We start from the raw sequence: 22,788 nt of genomic DNA on the forward strand, positions 1-22,788 counted from the left end.
GCTCTATGTCTGCTATTGTTCCCTCTGGGAGTGAGACCCCTTCAGCTGAGCATCTTAAAGCTGAAGATTAGCAATAAAATATTTCCTCCAACATAATGCCGTAAACACCAGTTTGAACTGTTGATTGAAGGAAGGATTAATGCTTTCCTGTTGCTGCCACCAAACTCTAAGCTCATCATCCAAATGCTGTGACTGAAATTTGGTTCAACTTAGTTAAAAAAATCCTGTATTGGTCCCAAAGGGAAATTAAATTTAATTTTAATTCCTGCTTATTTTCTTTTTAAATTATCCCTGTTTCTCTTAACAGGTGAGAACCTTGCCCTTCTAGGCAAAGCCACACAGTCCTCTCAGTACCAAATCGGCGATGCATCTAAGGCCATCGATGGAAATCGCAGAAACAGGTATACTCAGGCTTCCTGCTCGCACACATCAAACGACCTCAGCCCCTGGTGGCGACTGGATATGCTAAAAACACGCAAAGTGTTTTCCATTAAGGTCGTCAACCGGGATTCATTTGAAGAACGGCTCAGCGGAGCCGAGATCCGTATCGGAGATTCTCTTGACAACAATGGGAACAACAATCCCAGGTAGTTTTCTGATTTTGTGAAAGGAAAGTTGTTGGTTTAACAACTCATTCAGTTGTTGCTGGTTTTATTAAATGTAGTGTCAGCCTTGCGAATGCAATAAATATTATTTTCTGTTTTCTTTTAACAGATGTGCTGTGATCACAGTTTCTCTGGGAAAGAGTCTTTATGAGTTTGCCTGTAACGGGATGGAGGGACGCTACGTAAACATCGTCATCCCCGGCAGGAGCGAGTACCTTACGCTTTGTGAGGTTGAGGTTTACGGCTCCACGCTGGAATAAAGCCTGCAGTGGCAACAAATGGCTGTTTGTGTTGCAAACAAAACCCCGATGCTTCTGCTCAACAAAAGGCTTTCAAATGTACTTATGGTGTTGATTTTCAAAAATTATTTAATTTGTCTAGTTTCCAGGTTCTAATAAAGAACTGGACTCGAGTCTGAGTTGTGAGTGCATTTTATTTTATCTCCATTGACAAAAGGCTGTGTCAAGATCCAATTTGTTTTTCTAAGCGTAAAGTTTCAAAAATCAACCAGGAGATTTGGTAAATGGGCTACGCCAAGTACCAGAATCACTGGTTTAAAGTCCTGGATTTCTACATAAACTCAAAATACTGTGGCTTCACCTCATAGGCCTCCATCCTTATGTAAGGCCATCTCTTGACCTGTGGGTGTTTCTGAAGCTGGATTAAGTAATTTCAAATTGAGTAAACACTGGGTGGAGGACGTGGTTTTATGACTCTGCTTTCCAGTAATGTTTGGGTACATTTTTCATAAGTGTACCCACCCAAAGGTTATTTCTATCTGAAGTGAAGCATATTTCACTGTGGGTTTGAAATGGGACATATTTTTGCCAGTGACAGAATCTTCCTGAACTTAACCGGCTTTGATGTGAGAAGGCAAATGTGCTTCATTATCTGCATTTTCTTGGGAACATTTTTTATGACATTGTTCCACTTAAATGTGAGAAAACTCTTTTAATCTCTGAATTTTTAGAAATGACCTTCAGCTAAAAGCCTGAGGAGATGCAAAAGTTTATTTATTTATTTTTTACTTCAAAACTGTAAAATCAAATCGAGCCCTTAACATTCAGAATATGTCCAAATGAAAATGCAAAAATTCGACTTGGTTCTAAAATGAACTGTTCATATTTACATCTTTATTCAGCAAATTTGTCAAGTTGAGGCTTGTTTTTTTTTTTTTTGAACATTGTTCTAAAACTAAATTATGTAGACTAAAACAACACAAATGTTTTGACATGATTTAAACATGGAGTCTATTTGGGTGGAGGGAAATAATGTAGCCAACAAGGGAACTGTTTTCATTCTACATCAATGCTACAAATGGATCAGAGCTGATGCAGAACTGAAGTGTTTTTGGTGCTTTTATAAAATCGTATCTATGCTTTAAACAATTTGGACCAAAATTGCTGCTGTTGTTGCCAATATATATCTGCTTCAGTTAATCACCCACAATCCTGTGCTGCACCAGCCCAGTTTTACTTGGCACTGCAGTGCTAATGCTGGTACTTTGAGCCTCTCTACTCTAGTAAAGACACGTGTAAGTTAAAGTACCCTGAATATGTAGCTTTAATAACAAGACTTCCTTTGGCAACAAACAATAATTCAAGAAACACAATATGAACCATTTTAAAGGCTAAACATCGGTATTTTACAAAACAAGCATATAAAAAGTTGTACCAGGGCAGTTTGAAGATATATTTAAATTTTTTTTACCATATTCGTCCCTAAAAAAAACTTCCAGATTACAAGTTACAAGGGCTCTTTTCTCACGAGAAACTGTCTAGATCTTTCAACACTGTATGATATGTATTAGATTTAAAAAGCCTCCAAACAGAGACATCCTAAAATCTTCAAGTTGCATAAAACTGCTCACAGAAATAAATTATAAAAATACTGTACTACAGAAAAACCTTTTCACTGTGCATAACGATAGAGGAAATTAGCTTTTTTTTTTTTTTGTCAAGTTTGCAAACGGTATTGCTTCACAGTATGTGGACATCACCGACAGTTTCTGACTGAAGCGACACTGATAAAGTTAAAAATGTAGGAAGGAGAATAGAGATGAATCCTTTAAAACAAGGAATAATTGTACTGGAGCCAAAGCAACAAGCTAAGTGAGAAACAGTGATACGTTTTGGCTTCCTCATAGATCCGGACATGGACACAGTGACGCTTCTGCATCAGAAAAAAATACTGGAAAGTCACAAATACTGGGCTGTGAGGGCAGAGACTCAGGCTGGATTTATGCCATTTTTTTGTGTCCTACTAAATACCGACACCACAGGTGTGGGAAGAAGAAACAGAAGTGTGAAACCAGGATAAAAACGTTTGCTTGAAATGAATTTGGTTTGGTCCCGTCTCCTCAGAGCTGTTATCTCAGGTCTTTGGGGACTTCGAGAACTTTGTAGACATCGTTGGAAAAGACAGTGGTGAAGTACGGCCACGGGTCGTTGGACATTTGAGTGCAGAAGGGAGTTTTCCCAACGTTCCCGGGGTCCTCTACGTCCCAGATCTCCGGCATGCTGCACCCGGGCCTGAAGAACAGAAACAGGGATGAAGACGAGCCCACAGCCCTAACCAGAGAGGAGGGGTCTGGGCTGGGCTTACCTGGTTCTCCTGGTGCACCAGGAATCCTCCAGGATGAAGAAGTCCACCCCCAGCTTCATCAGGTTTCGTTGAACTGTTTCACCAGACATGCGGCTGTACATGGAATAGACCAGCTTGGTTCTCTCCCTGTGAGGAAGCATGGATTTAAACGTTACCGTTGACAGAGTTTATACACTGTTCCCATGGCAATACTCAAGCACTTTTCAAGCTTTTCCTGCACTACACTTTGGAGACAAAGGCAAAACAAATGAATGAAAGAAGACGGTTTCAATTCACCATTAAATCATATAATTCATTGCTGTTTTGAATTGGGCTGCACCGATCTACTTTTTTCACGTCCGATACCGATGCAGATATCTGAGATTTAGTATCAGCTGGTTCCGATATAAAATAAACCGTCCTGAATTGACTTAAAATGCTTTCCTTTCCTCTTTAAAACACAAACATAAATGTATTGAATTCTGAGTTTATCAATTACTTTGCAGCGATACAGCACACTTAAATTCTAACTGACATAAAATAAAAAAAGTTTGTCAAATTTAGCTTCAGACAGTGAGACAAAAAAATGTGCATGAAAATATCTGGTTTCAACTGCAAATAACATAAAATTAGGCTTTTTAATCAAACATTAAATTACTTTATTAAAAAGCTGTGCAGCTTGAATATAAAGCACTTTCAGAATCAGGATCAGAAGCACAAAGAAATTTGCTTCAGTACAGGCCGAACAAAAAAAGACAAACAACATGAGAGAAGGGTAGACGGGTGCCTGAGGCTGCAGCCATCATGCAGAAATTAAACACTTTCCAAACCATGAAAACCTCTAAATGAAACTCAAACATTTTCAAGGATTTCAAGTAAGTGTGCACTGATTTATCGACCAGCAAATTTATCAGAGTTGATTTCTTGAATTTTTGGAGATCGGTGATCGGCCGATGCTTACATGAAAGCAGATCTTATCCACCCGTCTCATCTACCTCAACAAAGGCCTAAAAATCTCTTCTGCTTTCCTGTGAGAGGTTTGACTGATAAACCGGCCCACCAGGTCATGCTTACAGTTAACAATAGTCGCCAACTCAGCAACTTTTTTGAAATAATTAGTGGCATTTCAGACAAAAACATCTAAATCGGCTAAAATCGGAATTGGCAGGTCAAGATCCGCAATCAGAGATCGGCCAAAAAAAAATTGCAATCTGTGCATCCCTAATTTCAAACCCTGCATTAAATGCCGATCGCTGCCTACGTATCCATGAAAACAGCTCAGAAACATGAATATCATGAAGTGTGAAAAACTCCTGGCAGCTGAACTGACCTGAGACCAGCGTCTTCGTAGTGGGGGTGGTTGACGATCGGCCGGCCAGCAGAGAGCTTCACGCTGGCCATGGTGGGCATGGCTCCAGCAAACACCGAGTCTACACACAGAACCACAACACAACCCAGTGGAACCAGTTAGCAACAGAGCTGCTGTATGTGTCAAAAGGAGATTTTCAGAGTGAATTTAATAGTATTTCTTGTGAAGCTGTTGACTCACCAGGCTGGGTGTTTTCCTGGATCCAGTCCAGCAGCTCCTCCTGCGGCAGGTTGCTGAACTCTCCAATGATGGCCCACTGGGCCTGCAGGTTGGCCACCCCCTGTACGGCCATCATGCCCAGCACGGTGAAAACTGCAGCCTGATGCTTGAACCTCTCACCGATCCAACCAAACAACTGGGGAAGGGATGGAGATTTGATGCACAACATGCAGATGGGGTTTTAAAAAAATGCTTTTTGCAGTTATGAAATTCCCAAAGTGAAATGAGTTTAGCTCACATAGACACAGAAAGTGTTAATTTTGATTACTGTAGCTTACAGCTAATGTAAAAATGTGGTTTCTTATATCGTTGTAACTCTACATAAGGCCAATAAAAAAGACATTTTTTAAAATCAGAAATGTCAGGCATAGTCATGTTCTGTACAATATAAGTTTACAGAGAGTGTTCACAGTCCTCCCAGTATTGTGGTCATGAATTTTGCTTGTGCACCTTTTCCAATTACAGTTTTTCCTTCCACTTGACTTTCCATTAAAATGCTTGTATACAGCGCTCATTGAAAAAGCAAGTGTGTCCATGACTGTCCTTTTTTACAATTGTACACGTCTTATGATTAAAACTACCAACAAATTATATTTTGGTTTTTCAAAATATCTCCGATCGTCTCAAATTATAAATGCAAGATGCAGAGGAGCAGTTGAGTTGGTAATACAAAGTTATGTATTTAAATATATGGAAACATGTGTTGGAGCAGGACAGGAAAGCACAAAATATCAAGAAGCAGGCGCTTCCAGAGTGTCATCAGTGACTCCGTTAAGTGTGACACAATTCCCACATTACTGTGTTTATTTAGTTTTATTTTACTGCACCTGCGGGCCAGTATTGTTCTAATCAGAGTCAGTAATCAGGGCCCAGTTTGTCGTGTCTTTGGGGGTTGAGGCCCACCTGTCGGGAGCAGAGCAGTGACGCCATGATGCACATGTGCGGAGTGAGGAAGAGCTTCAGGCGCATGATGAGGATGGCCAGGAAGGCAAAGGCCACCAGCTGTAGGCTGTGGTACACCAGCTGCACAAAGACAGAGACATGGATGAGTTCACGCTGACATTCACAACTTCTCACGCTTCCACAGCACACAAAATGAAAAAGACAGAGGTTGAGTGTTTTCAGTTTGAGACACTTTGTGAACAGGAGCAATATATATTGGGTGTCATTCATATTTTCTGTAAAGGTTTAATTTAACAAAATGCAAAAACAAACTCCTGACAACAAACAACTTCCTATTTGTGAGCAAACTCCAGGAAAATTACGAGTTATAGGAACAAAATTAGAAAACTACACGGAAAAATTTTTATTTCCTTCCTGGAGAGATCAAAAATAGAGCTGCAACTAAAGAATATCTTAGAAATCAGTTATTCTATCGATTACCACGACAATTAATCGGATAAAAAAGCTGGTGCGCTCCACAGATTTTTCATTAAGACTTTTTATACCTATACATTAAAAGATGTAAATAAATAATAATAATTCAGTTCTTTACAGCAGATTTTAGAATAACATGAAGGTTAAAGGTTACAAAGGCTTGTCTTTCATTTCATTGTGCAGATTATCTATTCCAAAAAAACGAAATCTTGCCAAACATTCTTAGTACACTTAAAATATAACAAAACTAACTTAAAACCAAGGAGCTTATACACACAAAAAGACTTTTTCTCACCATTATAACAGCTGCATATTGAAATTAGCATTTGTAACCCAACTCATGTGTCACTGTTAGTTCTGCACAAAAAATAAAGCCACTATGTGAGGAATCTGCTGCTGGTGGGTGAACAGTGTTACAGAAAATTACACAAGACAGCTGGGAGAGGGATGACAAAAGGAAGGAGAGTGGGATTTCACAGCAAAAGACAAACTGCTTTTCATGTCTGGGTAGAGACAAGAGGGATGAAAATCCCTTGGAGAGAGAAAACCGGCTGCAACGCAGAGGAGAAATATTCTGAAATCAGAGGAACAGTGCAGCCGATGGCATCAGAGAAATGGATCAATTTATTCACCGTTAAAAAACATAAAGGAACTTTATTTCCTTACCTCTCCTTTTGCAGCTACATTGGACCTGCAGCACAAAACAGGTGAACAGAAGAGACAAAATTATTTATTAGAAAAATTAAAAAAAAAAAAACTATTTAAATATTTTTAAATAAAAACAAAAGCACAGAGAAGGATGGCGTCACCCTGAGAATTCATCTTCGTCCTCCATGTTTGAAGACGTTTTTGCTTTTTGTGTCAGAGTCCGGATCAGATCCTGCACCGTCTGAGGAGCACAAATTAGGATTAGGATTAAAAGCAATGGCTGTTGGCTCTTTAATGTTTTCACTGATTTTTTTTGTTTTGTTTTTAGTGGTAATACCCCTTTAACTGCTTGCTCATGTACTGCCTACTGTGCTCTGCCAAAAATGATTCATGTATTCTTAGCTTAGCGTGGGCTGGGCATAATAAGATTAAACACCAAATATTTTTTCTTTCTCACATTTTTCAGCAAGAAAAATCCTTGCAATAGATACTTTCTTTACTTCTCAGTTTAAAGAGGAAAAAAAGGTGTAAAAGCTGCAGGACAGAAAACATTTTCATGTAGATTTCTCAAACTGAAGCGATGCAACCTGCTTCCTTCATCCCAGCAGTTCGGTTTGGTTGTCTGCAAGCAGCTTTGTGTTTCCTGCGTAAAAAAGAGCTCTGAGGTTTAAAAAGCGATTTCATCTTCATGCCTGACAGCATGCAGCGCTGCACAGAGCAGCAGCGGGTTTATAGTGAAACCTTCTGACTGTCTCAATGTTTAATTCATGATGCCACACGCAGGGAAATTCAATAAACCTGAAGAGAAGTGCTTAATAATCCTTAATAATCTCAGTGACTTTGCAGAAGATTTTAGCTTCCTTTGGTGAGTTTGTTCACTAATTAGTTAATAAAGGAGATATTACACACATAATCTAGCAAATATACAGCAGATGGTTTGTCTGCTGCAGCAACGATGATCAGGGTGGAGAAAGAGTCAATGCAATCTGTTGGCTTCCTCAGATATTCGGCTGTCTTGTTTGGAAACAAAATCATTAAAGGGATTACTTTATTTAGTAATAAATAAATAAAAATCTGAATTTAAATTATGACTGTTGGATAAAAGGAAAACCCAAAATTCTGTTTATCAGAAAATTTGTACAGTGCCACAGAAAAAGCTTTGTTAAAGGAACCATCTGTTCACAGAACATTAATGGAGAGTTAAGTGGAAGGAAAAACTGTCACACCATGCAGATCCAGTAATTCATGCAAAAAAAAGACGTCACAAGGTGTTGAATATATGCATGCTAAAGTACAGGGTCTTACTCATTTCTGTTAAAAATGCTTTTTTTAAAAATTAGTTTAATGTTCAGTTTTTCATTTAAGCCATAAAAATAAACATTGACAGAAAAAACAACACTTGAAATAAATTACTCTGTGTTTAATGAACATAGATAATATCCTAGTTTCCTTTCCTGAATATAAAAATGAAACAATTTAATTTGGAAATTCTTTCCAACTGCTGTCAAAGGAACACATTTCATCCAAATCAAATGGATATAATCTGTCACATTATTCAGATCAGTCAATGATTATTTTAATCCATCTCTGCTTTCTTTAATTCACCTTCATATGCCACGTTTTTACCAGCCTGATTCCTGCTGTTTCCTAACTGGGCCTCCTCTGAGGTAAACGTAAAATAAGGAGTTCACAAATGACAATCTGTGTTTTAAAGAATCTCTTTTTATTGTAAGACATTTGAATCAGAGGTAATCAAAGGCAGATAAGAGTCTTAAAATATGTGCAATACTTGGTCACAGACCTGATTTAAGATTAAAATAATAGATAAAGAATATATATTTACATATAATATCTGCTACAACATAAATGCATATCAGCAGCTTTAATATAATCTGAATAAATCTTTAATGTCAAACATTTCAGGTGTAATATATTTCTGTCAGCCTCTTGTTTTAATGATTTCTAGAAACCTCCTGAGGAAAAACTGAAAGCTTTAGCTCAGCACTCTGAGCTTTATTAGTTCAGATTATTAAATGCACAGAGGGAAACAGGAAAAAAAAGAACCTGACTTGGAATGAAACAAATAATTAAAAGTGAAGGTTTTTCCTAAGAGGACCATATATTAAGTTTTACTTATTTTATGTGAGCAAACTCACCTTGCTTGCAATGAGAGCAACAACCAGCATGTTGACGGGCAGCAGCAACGTCTTAAGGTAACGAACCGGCGTCTGAGGGAGAGAGACACAATAAGGAAGTCAGAGAGAAAAATTTTTATTAAGTGAAAAACTTGATCTTTATTAAAAATTCAAAGATTTTTGAGTTTATTGATGAATTTGGGTTTTTAGTAATTTATTTGCATCGTTCATTTTCTAATGTGGAATGATTTCGCAACAAAAAAAACATCAGCATTTCTTAAAAGAAGAACTGGGTCAGAGTATCGAAACACATCTCCGCTGATATCTGAAGCCTTATGTTGGGTCAGGGGTGTCCAAAATGTGGCGCTAGGACCATTTTCTGCCCTTGGAATGATTCTATGCGGTCAGTGTCCACAGTTTAACGAGACAGATTTATTTTACCAGACTGTTGATGGTGATGTGCTGAAAACAAATTAAAGTTACATTTTTGTAGATAAAAAAATAATGAAGTCTTAAAATTGAAAACTTAAGCAGCAACACAAAATATAAGTTTTTAATAACCACATTTCTAGCTTTCTTTTTAATTTATGATGCATAGCACCACAAACAACCTGTACATTTTACTTTAAAGTAGAACTGGGTACACCGTTTTATTAAATATCAGGATTAAAAAGGGACCTGTATCATTTTCTTATAACCTAGAATACATCTAAAATTATTTACAGAATCTGTCTGTATGAAAACCAGGTGAGGAAGTTTCATTTAAATATTGTGTATTTAGTCTTTTTTTCTTTGCATTTTTCACAACAAAAAAATAAATAAATAGATTGTAGCCCATGATTACTTTTAACTTGACAGTTTGTGACCCCTGTGTAGAAATGCTTGGACTCTGACTGCATATGTAACTTTCAGTCTTCATGTATTGTTTTGATCTTGTGTGAATTTGAGTAAAAATAAGCAACAAATCCAAGCTTGAGGAGGTAATTGTTTTGTTTTTTCATAAATCATTGTGGTTTTTGTTGTAGAATCATTGGAGGTGCAAAGAAGAAGTCAAAGAAAAATTTATAGAAGCTGTTCAATAAATAATATGAAATAAGACAACAAAGAAAAAGGAAAAAATGTTAATCTCTACATAACAATGAAATAACACAGAATACATCAAATACAGATGTAAATGAAAAACACCTGCTTCTGAAATTAAGCTTTTTAATAATGACAACCCTAACCAAAAATAATGTCAATTGCAAACATTTGCAGACTGATATGTAGCCAGTAGTCAGTGTGCTTTCAGCTAAATCATTAAGTCGGATCAGCGTGCAGCACAAAGCTCGACTGAATCAGCCGTCAAGTTGTGCTGCCAGGGTTTTTGTTCCCTGTCAGAACAGATCTGGTTCCACCTGAACTCTGACACAAAGCAGCAGGAGTTTCAACATGTCTGACATCTAAAAAGAAACCAAGTGACATTTTAAAAGCAATTTAGACTTTCATTTTGGCTGTACAGACTTGAATGTGACTCTGACCAGATGTTCAGAAAGACGAACGTGAGCTCTGCTGACAGAAAACAATTTGGTTTGACTTGCCTCAAACTCCATGAAGTCGAATTCAGCAGCGCAGGTGTACATCAGAGTGTGGAAGTCTTTGTAGCTCGTGAATTTGGACTTGATCAGTCCACTGATGTGAGCCTGGAAAAAAATAAAAACACAAAGTGCCAATTCAGCCCTAACATGGAACCCAACACGTGGTTTAATATTTTCAGTAGGTTTCAAAATGTTCAGAGTGGCTTAATTTAACTATTTATGACATCAAGCGTTACAGTTTCCTACTTATGGTTTCTTACAATGTTTAAACATGAACATTCTCTGAAAATACTCTAATCTTTTAAAGTAGAGTCAGAATATCATCCTCTCATGGAACAGTGGCAGCATTCAAACATGAAACCTTGGTATCTTACATCATCAGAGGCACCAAACACAGAGGAGAGAAGAAATTTGAGCAGAACTGTGGAGCCAACCCAAGCCAGTCCCTCCATCACCTGTCGATGAAAACGTGAATTATTTTTCATGCAAACAAAGCCTCTCTGTAAAAAGCAACAAGAGCAAGAAAATAAATAATTTACTATAATTACAAATTCTATCCTAAATGCTATCTGCATCATTTCACCTCCCACTCGTTTGATTTTGCGTTTCATCACACAAGCGTTGGCTGTGAGCAGCAAAACACACCAAAAAAACTCTGTGAATATTAAACAAGGTGTATCAACAAATCCACAAAAATCACAACAAATTAAAAAATATACACAAAAAGAGTCAGACTGATGAGAACCGAAAGTAAAGCCTGAGCAGACCAGTCATTTTGAAGTTGGGATTGACTTAAAAAACTGTTTTGAAATTAAAAATTGTTGCAGGAAAAACACTTGTCTAATTATTACCAGCACATTTAATTAAATATGCTGCAAGAAACATGGAGACTCCACACAGAAAGGTCATACAAACCCAGCAGCCTCTTACTGCAAAGCAACAGTCCTAACAACCATGCAGCCTTTACAGATTTTTAGCAACATTTTGTATTTATAGATGTGACTCTAATGTGACTTCCTGCATGTAGTGCTTGTATTTTCACTAAATCACAAGGTAGATATTTATATCAGTGCTTTTTAAATACGGTTTTTATATCCTCTCCAATCTCCTACCAGAAGGAAGCAAGAGTTCAGAGATTTACACAAATATTTAGTAACAATGTGTCAATTTTTTTTATTCATTTTATTGCATTCACACTAATGTAAATAAATACAATATTCAATTTGAGTTAAAATATTTAACTCAAATTAGGGGAAAAACATGCTATGACATAGCAGGAGTGCCACAGGAGTGCCACAATTAAAGGCACACCTACGTCATTCCTAATTTTACAGGTAGAAGAGATTTTTATATTTCTTATTTTACGATGTCATGCTTATGGTTCCCAGGGCCTTTGAGGAAAAACTTGATCCTAACAAAAGTTGTTTTTAAAATATTTATTCTATATTTCACATCAGATCCACCTTGAGTCTCTCTTTCTCCAAAACTCCAACTTACAATTTATCTGTCACACTATTGAATATTTGCCTTGAGCCAAGCTGTCAGATTTCTTTTAACATTACTAAACTCATGTGACACTATGCAAACGCTCTGTCTGCACTGCTGAAGGTTAGCCTATTGTGGAATGCCAGATGCTCAAAACTGAAAGTAAAACTGAAGGCCTAAATTATTTTTTGGTTAATACAACCTTATCACTTTGGGGGGATTTAAGAGCTTTTAAATTTTATTTCTATTTTCTCATTATGCTCCTTAAATTAGAAAAAAGGAATGCATGAAAAGTGAATGACTGAATTTTAAACCCTTAACTCTAATCCTCATGCAGTATTCAGAATTTAAGTGCATCAAACTAGAGGTTACTAGAGGTTCATAAATGTGTACTGTAAGGATATGATAACTGTTACCAAAGACCTGATATTATCAAATAATTTTGCATTTGTGAAGGAAATTTTACAACTACAGCTCTTCTGTTTGTTCTTTTCTCTGCAAACACAAAATAGTAACATCTAAAGTATCGCCGCAGTACATGCTTGAAATGATGGGTGAAAAACAGTGTCAGGTTATTTCTTCTCACCCAGAGGATAACACCATGTTTGAACACCTGAATGAATTGGTTCCTTAAAGCAATGATGACCTAAACAGAAAAAAAGACAATTAAACACTGGTTTGAATCCGTTTCTGTAAAAACACATAGATTCTTACAAGAACATCTTAATTTGATGTTTGCATGAAAATAACTTCAGAAACTCACCCAGATGGAAATGAGCGAAGAGGCGTAGAAAGACGTGAGGAGCATGGAGTTCCCAAACATCAGGACGAAGCAGACACCCAGTGTGATCTGAGGAAAACGGAGAACAAGTGTTTTCTCTCAGTGTGAAATCTGTAGCTTTATGTTTGCAAATGATCTGTGTGATCACATAACAACACTTAGAGGCTGACAATGACAGTGATCTCATACAGTATCACTTTATTAATGCACCCTTAGGGAAATCTGCCTTGCAGCCAAATGAAAAACCAACATCATAATCACTCTATATGAATGGTAGCAACAGAAATGGAAAGACAAGGGAAAACATCAGACTAAAATGACAAACCAATTATAGCTCATCATATTTTAAATTTGCCTGAATAATAAAAGTTTGCTTTATTTTATTCATCTCTTTAAAAGATTTTTGAGGCACATCAGGTGACATTAGACCAGAGATTTTGTCTGCCACCATCACTACTGTCTCTTTACTACATTCTCTACTAGTTTCAGTAGCTTGCTTTGGTCACAGAGAAAAAAGCAAAATATCTGTGTTTGAGTACAGCAGCAGGGTGGTCTGGGATATCTGCATTAAGCGATAATAATAGATCTAACCAATGCATTCAACTGGGAATTCGCAGCCACAAGCAGAAAATAATCCCATTCAACAAAGTCTTAATACTTAATCCCAGTGAAGTGTAGAAAAGCAAATTCCTCTCCATTGTGCAGACGTTGATCACCAACGGGGGTTGCTCAGGATTGAGGGGCTTTTCAACTGTTGCCAGAGGGTATTTGATAAAGCAGTGTAGGATTACTGTAGCAGGTTTTCAAAAAGGGGAAAGCTGTTCACACACAGAGGCAGATGTAATGTACGCTTTGGGCCTCTTCATTAAAGTGCTGCAGCCAACATGGCTGTATGACATGCATGGCAACAGTGACGGTCACCAGAGCCCAAAGGAAAACCTGTGGGAGGCGGCGGAGTCTCATCACGGTGGTGCATCAACAGCATGATCCAATTAAGCCTAATAAATCAATTAATCGCATAACAAATTAAAATAATTTCCATTTGAACAGTCGTTAAATAGATACTCCCCTTTAATATCGTTTAGAAGCTGGCGTGTTGAGAAACGCTGCAAACATTTGACACCGAGTAGTTAGTTTGCACTACCTGCCACTTTTGCCTGTTTTCCTGGTCTAAGCTAAATGATTACTATTTATTGAAATGTAATTTTATTTACAGAGACTTCATAATCCATCTAAATTAATGCTGTTTCGGCTGTTTTGTTTATTTATAACATCTTCCTGATGCAGTGTACAATGTCTTTTTTTAATCTTTGAGTGGGTGAACTCACATTAATATGTCACTATTCTTTGTTACAAACATTACTGTTACATTAGTTGAAAATGATCTCAAAATCGCAATATTATTTTTTATCACAATAATTTCTGGGACAATTTATCATCCATCAAAATTTTAAAGATCCAAGATGGTGACGGTACTAAAGTAACTGGTTTGTTTCTTTGGGTCCTTTCTCTTGGTTTGGGTTCAACATTTGAATGTCTGGTAATGTTGCATTTAAAAGAAAAATGATACACACATGCTTTATTTAAAAAAAAAAAAACATCCAGAAATGAACAATATTTTAAATATTCTCTGATCTATTATCATAAAAACTAAGCATTTAGATCAATTTATATTTATTTCCTTCTAAGCAATCAAAAATTGCAGCTTTTTCCTGCCAATTTATTATATAAACCAAACACCTAGGAGGGTAAACACTAACCATTTTATGCGCTACATGCAACTCTGCATGTGGTGGAGGACACACACATCAAAACTGTGTCACTTCTATTTCAGTAGACAAAGCCAAAGTCATCGCCAAGCTCTCTAAATTATGCACAGCCATATGCCTTCCCGTCCCAATCTTCCCATAAAGGAGCTTCTCCTTATCTGCGGCGGCCACAGACTGCAGCTGAGAGCCAGGCAAGCCGAGGATTAGGGCGACAGGAATGTGGACCAGAGGAACAAACGGTCGCATTCCCGTATTTTCTGAGTTTATTGTGGCAAAAGGGAACGGTGCATGAGCAGTGATACTGTTTAATGTCATAGAAACCCATCCCTGCGTCTGCTGGTTCTGTTCTCCTGTCTTATGTGATATTCTTTCAGCTAACACTTCCAGAGATAACACAACATGTCACACCTCAGAGGCAATCAGCTGGGAAAAGGCTTGTTTTATGCAAAATACAGAAATGCTTCCCTTCATGCCTGTATTGACAAATCCAAGCTGTCAAGGTGCAGAATTGAGTTGCAAAGGAGGAAGCATAGTCATCAACATGTTTACTGATTAACGTAGGAGGACATGCAGGTCTGCTGTACCATGTGAGTGACCAGGATGGACTGCATTTTAGCAGCAGCAAGGTAGCCCAGGATGTAGGACGCAAACAGCGAAGCCACCTGGAACACAGAGAGAGCAGAAACCTTAGGAAGGAAAACCTGCAGCATGTCAGATGAAACATCATTTCAACGTAAAGCAACACCTTCTAGTTCAGTAGACTCTGCATTTAAAAACCATAAAACCATATTTTATTCTAGAAGGACAATCTCACTCTGAAAAAACTAAACGCTTTATTTGGTGAAATGTATACAAATTTGGATAATTCTGGCATTACTTCTTGTTCACCTGAGGTGTAAATATGATGTGGCACAGAAGCCCATTTCTGTTAGCAACCAAGAGAAGAGACAACATGCATTCAAGTAAGGCAGAGCCTCATAAACCAGAAATAAAACAGCTCCTCGTCTTAAAATTACTCACATCTTTAAAAGTTTAACACAGCTCAAGCTGTGACAAAGACTCTTACAGATCTTTCTCTCTTGAATCGTTGAGAAAATTAAGTTGGTTGTGTTGGGAAAAACAAAGGGATAAATGTAGTTTTAACAGCAGAGATCTCCTAACGATCAAACTAATTTATTGTTTTCACTGTGAAATTATGCCAATGAATAAAAGATAAATATGTTTTAATGATCACACGTTTACCAGAGGTCATGTAAACATTTAACATTATTCCATTGAGACATGAAATTCTCAGGAGGACGTAAAAACAAACTCAGAGGTATCCGACCCAGCGCTAACAGATGCCTGGAATTTAGAAGTACTACAAAAAAGAAAACTCTGCAATAGAAACACACACACACACGATCAAGGACATGTTTCCAAGGATGCAATGCTAAGGATGCAAATCGGTTTAAGCTGTGGCTGCAGGGAGTCAGGATGAGACGATGTAGTGAGAAGAGGTTTGGCTACTTTGCTTCTTTTTCAAACTAATTTCCACACATTGGGGAATGAATTAGATACAGTTGGGCTGCAGAAGAAAAACGGCTTGGTGGAAACTATAACTCATACAAACAGAGCAATTTCACACTTTTTGAGAGTCTGCTGAGGAAAAGCGCAGAGGAGTGGATTCTAAACATAGAGCGGTATAGAAAGCGTACAGCGGCTCTGTCAGATTTTGCTCAGTAGGTCTTCAGTTATGATCTGTGCTTCTGTGGGGCCGTGTTGGTACAATTAGGTTAAACCGACAGCTACACCAATCACATTCCTTAGGTTCCCATGGAAAGTTTACTCCAGGGTATCGGAGAGATCGTCCATCATTCCACACAGGAGGAGCAGGGTTGCTTTCAAGCTGGATGCGGAACAGTGAATGTGATCTTTATTCTCTGTTTCAAAAACCTCACAATTTTTAAGCCACAATCGATGGGAACCTAGCAACCCTAGCGGAGATCCCGCACGTTTGCTCAGCTGGTTTTACTGCTGTACGCACTGACAAGTGTTTGGCTGTTGACTTACTATTCAGAAACTACCTGCTGCATTGTTGTTGGTTGTGCAGGAGGCTCTACTTCTGCTTTTCAAAGATGTATGTCTGCGTAATTGCATGTCTGTTTGCAGCTATTTTCACATGTAAATGTTGAGTTGGGGAGCATGGCCTCCAACAGTTTACTTGGCTTTAAAGTGACAATCCGCCCTAAAAGTGCTCAATCTGAAAGGAACTCAAAATAGGCAGAACTAAGCATTAAAATCTCTTTATCTACGAATGAGTTTGTGCAAAAAATGTAATGGAAAATACTTTGTAAAGCCCATAGACCACTCCTAACCTCTTCAAAGAAGCAAAGTCCCTTTAGGGAATGGTTTAAATGGTTAATATCTTATCTGAAGGTGATAATTCTGGTTTAGTGTAAATGCAGATTACTTGGTCCAAGAGGATGAAGCTTAGAATGTATCAAAAGAGTTCAATAAAAAGCTTAGTCAGGCTTTCACTAGATGTTATTTGCAGGTGAAACAGAAGCAGGATGCAGCGCACCACCAGTGATCTTCCTGCATGTAACACTGAAGCGTTTTCTTGTCCTTCCCGACTCCTCTGCTGTCTTCTTGCTTTGTTTCTTTTATGCTCAGCAACAGCGTTTGTCAGCAGTGTCCTTGCCAGAGTATGATGTTTGTTCCCAGACTATATCCTTAATCTACCAGCCCTGCACACATTCCCTGTCTCTGTTTACCTGAGTGAGCAGCACAAACTGGGCGAACTGCCAGGGCAGCATGAAGCATAAATTGGAGATGCCCAGAGCGACCATGGCTGTCCTGCTTGGGTTTCGTACGCTGCAGAAGAAGAGAGAGGGAGGAGGTGAAAACATAATTCAGAGCTGAGAATCTAGAGGAGATAAGAAAAGCCGTATTAAGATGTCTGAGAAAACAGACACGTTCAATGGCACTATTAAAAAAACCACTGAACCTCATTATGTATAATGTCACTCAGAAGAGAGAGCCTTTTCCGTTTACCGTAAAGCCGATGCAGAGCGGCTTCCTAACAGGTCTCACCCAGAACAAAGTGTTATTCACAAGATGATACGACATGACAGGATAATGTTTCACTGCGGTAAGTGCTGCAGCTCCTCTGAGAGCTTCCTTCAGAGTGCCATTTAGCTGATAACCGGAGCAGAACCTCGTTTCCTCAAAGCACAAAAGCAGTAATATAGCTATAGACTACCAACACAAACTACACAAAGGGTTTTATTCGAGAATACACTGACGGCTTAATTGGAAACATCTTGGTATTAATGAAATTATCCCTAAAAGGAGGACAATCTCCTTCTGTTCTGGGGTTTTATGTATCCAGTAGTAAAATAATATTCTGGTCTTTGCCAGGTTAAATTATTTAAATCTGACCTAAAGTTTTCAAAAGCAACAACAGTCATTAAATATTCAAGAAAGACAAAGTCAAATGGGTGAAAAGTTCAATCCTAGCAACCAGAAGCTTGGAGAATGTGGTGGATTATGTAAGTGGTGCTGCCATAATCTCCGTTGAGAAAGAGACTTTCTCCTTGAAACAAATCATACTTGCTTGTTCCTTTTTCACTTGAACTTTTTCCAACCCCAGAGAAACAACACAGTTTCACTGTTAACATGCAAGACACAATGAACTTAAAAAAAATTCTAAATATTGCTGAACTAATAAAAAACGGGGATGTTGGACTTTTTGTAATACATAGAGATACTTTGGATGTATGGGATTGATTTAGAATATTATAATAATGGAGAGTAGTTTCATTAGTTTGAGGATGCAAAATGTTAAGATAGCTGTTTAAAAATGTCTGGAGATGATCGTTGTAAAAGGTCAGTTGACAAAAAGGAAAGAAAAATCATGGTCAAATCACTGAAACGCTGTCTATGCGAGTACAGTAATCACAGGTAGGCGTTAGCATGACGAGTGGTTTATGCATTTACCGTAGGATGTAGGTGAGAAGCAGCATCTGCAGGACTAGAAATGGGTACGCAAAACTCTCCCTGAGGGGTGGAGTCCACATCACACGAGTGCTCTGATTCCACACAGAAAGAAATCAAACGGAAATGGATTACAGTTTATGAAATTATTTAATAAGCAACAAATTTCTATAGAAAAAACAGGAAGGCAGGTAGTTTTCATGTGCTGCTCTAAAAAAAGCTATACAATCTGGCATATACAATAGAAAACATGTCACTTCATGCATGTTAAAAAGGAAACTGCAGCTAAGCAGATCTCTGATTTTCAAACTCTAATTTCTGCTCTGATCAGTGATTGGTGTTGTTTTTTTTTAGTTGTTAAAGGAAACATACTCACTTCACCATGATTGAAGAAAAAACACAACGTGGAGACAATTCCCCCCAGTCTGCTTCCACTGTATAGAAAAAGACAGAAATATATAAAAGCATCAGACGAAAGATGGGAGAAGAAGTTTTATAGTTGATGTTTTAAATACAAACAATGGTCCAAAACAGAAAACAAATGATCACTCAACACATAAATAGGCTGAGCTAAGGGCAAACATGAACTCACCTGAGGTAAGCTCCATAAATAAAGAAAATGCTCATCATTGCGCCATTCAGCAGGAAGACACAGGCTACGTAGAAATATGCCGGGTCGCCTAGTCCTGATGTGTGCCAAAAAAAAAAAAGAAATAGAGTCACATTTTACAGTCAACAGATTCATTTGCAGCTAAAAGATGTTTGGCCAGTGGGCAGGAAAAACTACTTCAAGTTCAACGGCTGACATTTTCAGCTCTGTAAGATCAGAAGCTCCTCAGGTTGGTAAAATTAGGTCAGGCACATATAGCTCACAAAAAATATATGTGAGGTGCTCTGCTTTTCCCATGAGGAAACTCTGCTTCACTGCTGTGGATGTCTTGGTTAAAATATCACTCTGAAGCACTGCACATCTGTTTACAATTATACTTTCAGTTTGCAAGTTAATATTGCATTTTATAGCTCTTTCAGAAAAAATAACCTGATTTTAGAAGGTTTGCATTAAGATTTCTGGACAAGTTGTCTCTACCAAGCTGTGTATTTGGAAGAAAGTGCCTTGATTAGATAAGACTAAAACTAATCAACCTGTCAGGTTTATTTGTGTAGCACATTTCCACAACAAGGACGTTCAAAGTGCTTTACACTATAAAACATAACAAAGTAATGAATCATGAAACATGAAACAAGCAATAAACACATTTTGTCAAATGCCATTATCAAAATCAACAAGAAAATACACAATTTTCTGAGATACAGGGAACCAGCAGAAGGATTTTAGAAATTTTAGCGATGTGTTCCTGGTTTTAGTGAGGACTTGAGCAGCTGAAGCTCAAGTTCTTTTATTTGTTGATTTTATGTGACTTTATTTGTAGAAAAAGACTGCAGTTCATCCTGAGAACACCATCCCCACCATGAAACATGGTGGTGACAGCTTTGTACTAGGAAAAACTAGCCGGAGTCAATAGGGGATGGATGGAGTTACATACTGGCCAATACAAATGAATAATAGAGAAAAATACAATCCTATAAGAAATCATGTAGAGGCTGCAAAAGACTTGAGTCTGTGGTGGATTTTCTCCTTCCAGTAAGACAACAACAAGAAACAAACAATCAGAGCTGCAATGGAAAGATCCAAGTTCAGCAATCAAGAGTCAGTGTCCTAAATGTTTTAGAAATGCTTCTGCTTCAGCCATGCTGGAAAAATCAATGATTTACCTCCTTAATTTGTGACCCGGTTCTGCAGAGGCTGCAAAGAGACATTAATTTGATACAGATGCTGTGAGATCCAATCTGACTGATTCTGAGTCTAATTTGCAAAGACGAGTGGGTGCAATTTTAAAATTTTAAGGTTTGGAAAGCTGGTAAAGATTTGTCTGCTTATAGAGGATGTTAACTCATGAGTTCTGCATACAAATATATGCTCAACCTCAGACTTCAGGAGACTAAAAATGAGCACTGTTAAAATCGGTTCCTCATAAAGCTTCTAGCACAGTAAGAAACTAAACAGTGAATCTTATTAAAGATGCAATGATTAACAGGTTGTATATGTGTTGACGTGATCCTTCGACGGCCTCGTGTGGCTGTGAATCACAGAAAAAACAGCAGCTGTTCTAAATATGGAGCGCACACTCACTGCTTTCTGCCGTGTCGCTACGAATTTCACAAAAATGAAAACGACGGGTGACAGTTTTTACAGGAAACACAGGGTGGCTGTGCACCAGGTCCGTGTAAACACTGTGAAAACAGACTGTTTACAAAGGCCCTGCTGCTTTCACTAATGAGACAGAAGCAGAACAGAGACTGCAGCTGCTGACAGAAACACATTTAAATGAATTCTGAAGCTTTTCTTCATCGCTGGATGCTTATTAAAAAAATACACTAAATGGAAGCGGTGCTTTACTGCTGTACATTTGTTGTGATTAAACAGATTATCTTTTATTGGACCAAGGGAAAAACAAAAGAGGCTCCTCATCATAAACCACAGACAGCTGTTATCAAATAAGATATTTTACTGGGTGATTAATTGTCCAAGAAATTATTGCAATAAAAGATAACATTGTCGTTTGGAGTCCAACGTTCTCTAACAGCATAAAAATGGCAAAACTAATTTCTAAAGACCCTGGAACTAAAAGACATTTTAAATATCCAAAATAAATGAACAAACCAAAAACAAATAAAATGGACTATGATGTTTTAAAATAAAAATGATATAGTTTAGTGCAATGCAGCAGATTTTCTGTGTGTGTGTTTGAGTGTGAGAGAGAAAGGCAGCTCAGGATGGGGCTCCATGGCAACCGAATACCTTCACAGCTATCCACAGGAGTGAGTCCCTCTCCTCTGTTAATGGACCAGCACGTCTTAGTGGGGATCCCAAAGTAGCCCATAACACCTGTGTACATGCGGTACCAGCTGGCCAGGACCACCTGAGGAGAGCAGAGAGGCAGTGAAAAGCTTGATTGAACAACACGCTTTCAAAAGGCTTTTCTCTCTCCTCTCAGAGGAATAACTGAAACAGTCTGACGGCTTTATGCTCTTAACAGGGTTCTGGGTTTCTGATACTCTTCACAGAGGTAATTATACTGTCTGAGTGATTTTTATTAACAATTAATGACCTCCAGTTTCCTTCAGGTATAAACAAATAGACAGAAAGACCAGTTGACAAAACAGCAGAATGAAACAATCGATTTAAGTCTGAAAATGAAGAAACATCCCCATATCTGAAGTCAGAGCAATGGCTTAAAACAACTGGAATGTGTTTACATGCAAATTTAACAATGTATGCAGATGATACTACTATATATTATGCATTTGCAAAATCAATATCTGAATTTACTTTAATCTGAAACAATGAATACTACTATATATTAGGCATTTGCAAAATCAATATCTGAATTTACTTTAAAATGAAACAATGAATTAGAAATCATACGGCAAAGGGTTTTAGTTAATAAATTAATGGTAAATACCTTAAGGACAAAAAATTGTTTCTCCAATCAAGTGAAATGTTAGACAAAAGATGTTGTATGGACAAAAATGGTTGCAAAAGTCTTTCCAGCTAAGGTGCCAACAAGTGCTGCACCCCCAGTGAATGGAAACAGTAATATAGAGACAATACAACATGTAAAAAATGTTTATAAAACATTAAAGTCACCTCTGGGTAAAGATTGAACCTCTTCAGCGTGTTAATGACCAGAGGATACTCGGTTAGTCGATCGTTCATGATCATGTGGAGTCCATCCAGGAACGAAGGAGCCTCGATGATGGTCTTGTAGTAGGAATAGTACAGACCCTGGAATCAAAATTAAAGATCAAGAAAAATCTATATGATAAAAGCAGAATGAACAACAAGAGAAAGTAAAACCCAACAGACCTAACCCTGAGAAAACACTCATTATTTTATGTTTACACACCAGGCTGGGGTCATCTCTGGTATGTGTACACAAAAGTGAAAGCTGAACTTTGCTCCAACAAGAGTGACTTTGTTTGGTAGTCAAATAAAAAAAAAAGAAAAGAAACTAAATGTTGGGAAATGACAAATTCTGCTGCCTTGTCATCAAAACCGGCTGTTGACCTTTTCATCTTGTTGCTCAACATCTTTAATTCCCACCCTGAAAACATGACGTCCGTCTGTCAGGCTGCGAATTGAACCATCCTGTTCGGCGTGCTAAATCTGATCAGTACTTTATAAAATCATTGTGACTATT

General features: G+C 37.8%; 2 protein-coding genes across 3 annotated transcripts in view; one reads left to right on the top strand and one right to left on the bottom strand.

The window, feature by feature from the left end:
- LOC103150310 (uncharacterized) overlaps positions 1 to 1,783 on the top strand; it is a 12,936-nt gene extending 11,153 nt beyond the window's left edge. The window contains exons 7-8 of the mRNA XM_007569874.2: positions 308 to 587; positions 715 to 1,783. Coding sequence (XP_007569936.1) covers positions 308 to 587; positions 715 to 865 — 431 coding nt within the window. The 3' untranslated portion in view covers positions 866 to 1,783. The remainder of the gene's footprint in view (positions 1 to 307; positions 588 to 714) is intronic.
- Positions 1,784 to 2,546: 763 nt separating this feature from the next.
- Positions 2,547 to 22,788, bottom strand: part of dpy19l1l (dpy-19-like 1, like (H. sapiens)) — a 23,125-nt gene continuing 2,883 nt past the window's right edge. For both annotated transcript variants that reach the window (XM_007569878.2, XM_007569876.2), the window contains 19 exons: positions 22,236 to 22,373; positions 21,387 to 21,507; positions 19,119 to 19,212; positions 18,903 to 18,960; positions 18,530 to 18,621; positions 17,305 to 17,404; positions 15,133 to 15,210; positions 12,762 to 12,848; positions 12,585 to 12,644; positions 10,888 to 10,968; positions 10,517 to 10,618; positions 8,958 to 9,029; positions 6,963 to 7,042; positions 6,820 to 6,844; positions 5,680 to 5,799; positions 4,738 to 4,912; positions 4,519 to 4,618; positions 3,210 to 3,335; positions 2,547 to 3,136 (listed from right to left, as the gene is read on the bottom strand). In XM_007569878.2, coding sequence (XP_007569940.1) covers positions 2,974 to 3,136; positions 3,210 to 3,335; positions 4,519 to 4,618; positions 4,738 to 4,912; positions 5,680 to 5,799; positions 6,820 to 6,844; positions 6,963 to 7,042; positions 8,958 to 9,029; positions 10,517 to 10,618; positions 10,888 to 10,968; positions 12,585 to 12,644; positions 12,762 to 12,848; positions 15,133 to 15,210; positions 17,305 to 17,404; positions 18,530 to 18,621; positions 18,903 to 18,960; positions 19,119 to 19,212; positions 21,387 to 21,507; positions 22,236 to 22,373 — 1,872 coding nt within the window. In that variant the 3' untranslated portion in view covers positions 2,547 to 2,973. The remainder of the gene's footprint in view (positions 3,137 to 3,209; positions 3,336 to 4,518; positions 4,619 to 4,737; positions 4,913 to 5,679; positions 5,800 to 6,819; positions 6,845 to 6,962; positions 7,043 to 8,957; positions 9,030 to 10,516; positions 10,619 to 10,887; positions 10,969 to 12,584; positions 12,645 to 12,761; positions 12,849 to 15,132; positions 15,211 to 17,304; positions 17,405 to 18,529; positions 18,622 to 18,902; positions 18,961 to 19,118; positions 19,213 to 21,386; positions 21,508 to 22,235; positions 22,374 to 22,788) is intronic.

This window comes from Poecilia formosa, unplaced genomic scaffold (assembly GCF_000485575.1).
Source record: "Poecilia formosa unplaced genomic scaffold, Poecilia_formosa-5.1.2 Scaffold250, whole genome shotgun sequence".
Classification (NCBI taxonomy): domain Eukaryota; kingdom Metazoa; phylum Chordata; class Actinopteri; order Cyprinodontiformes; family Poeciliidae; genus Poecilia; species Poecilia formosa.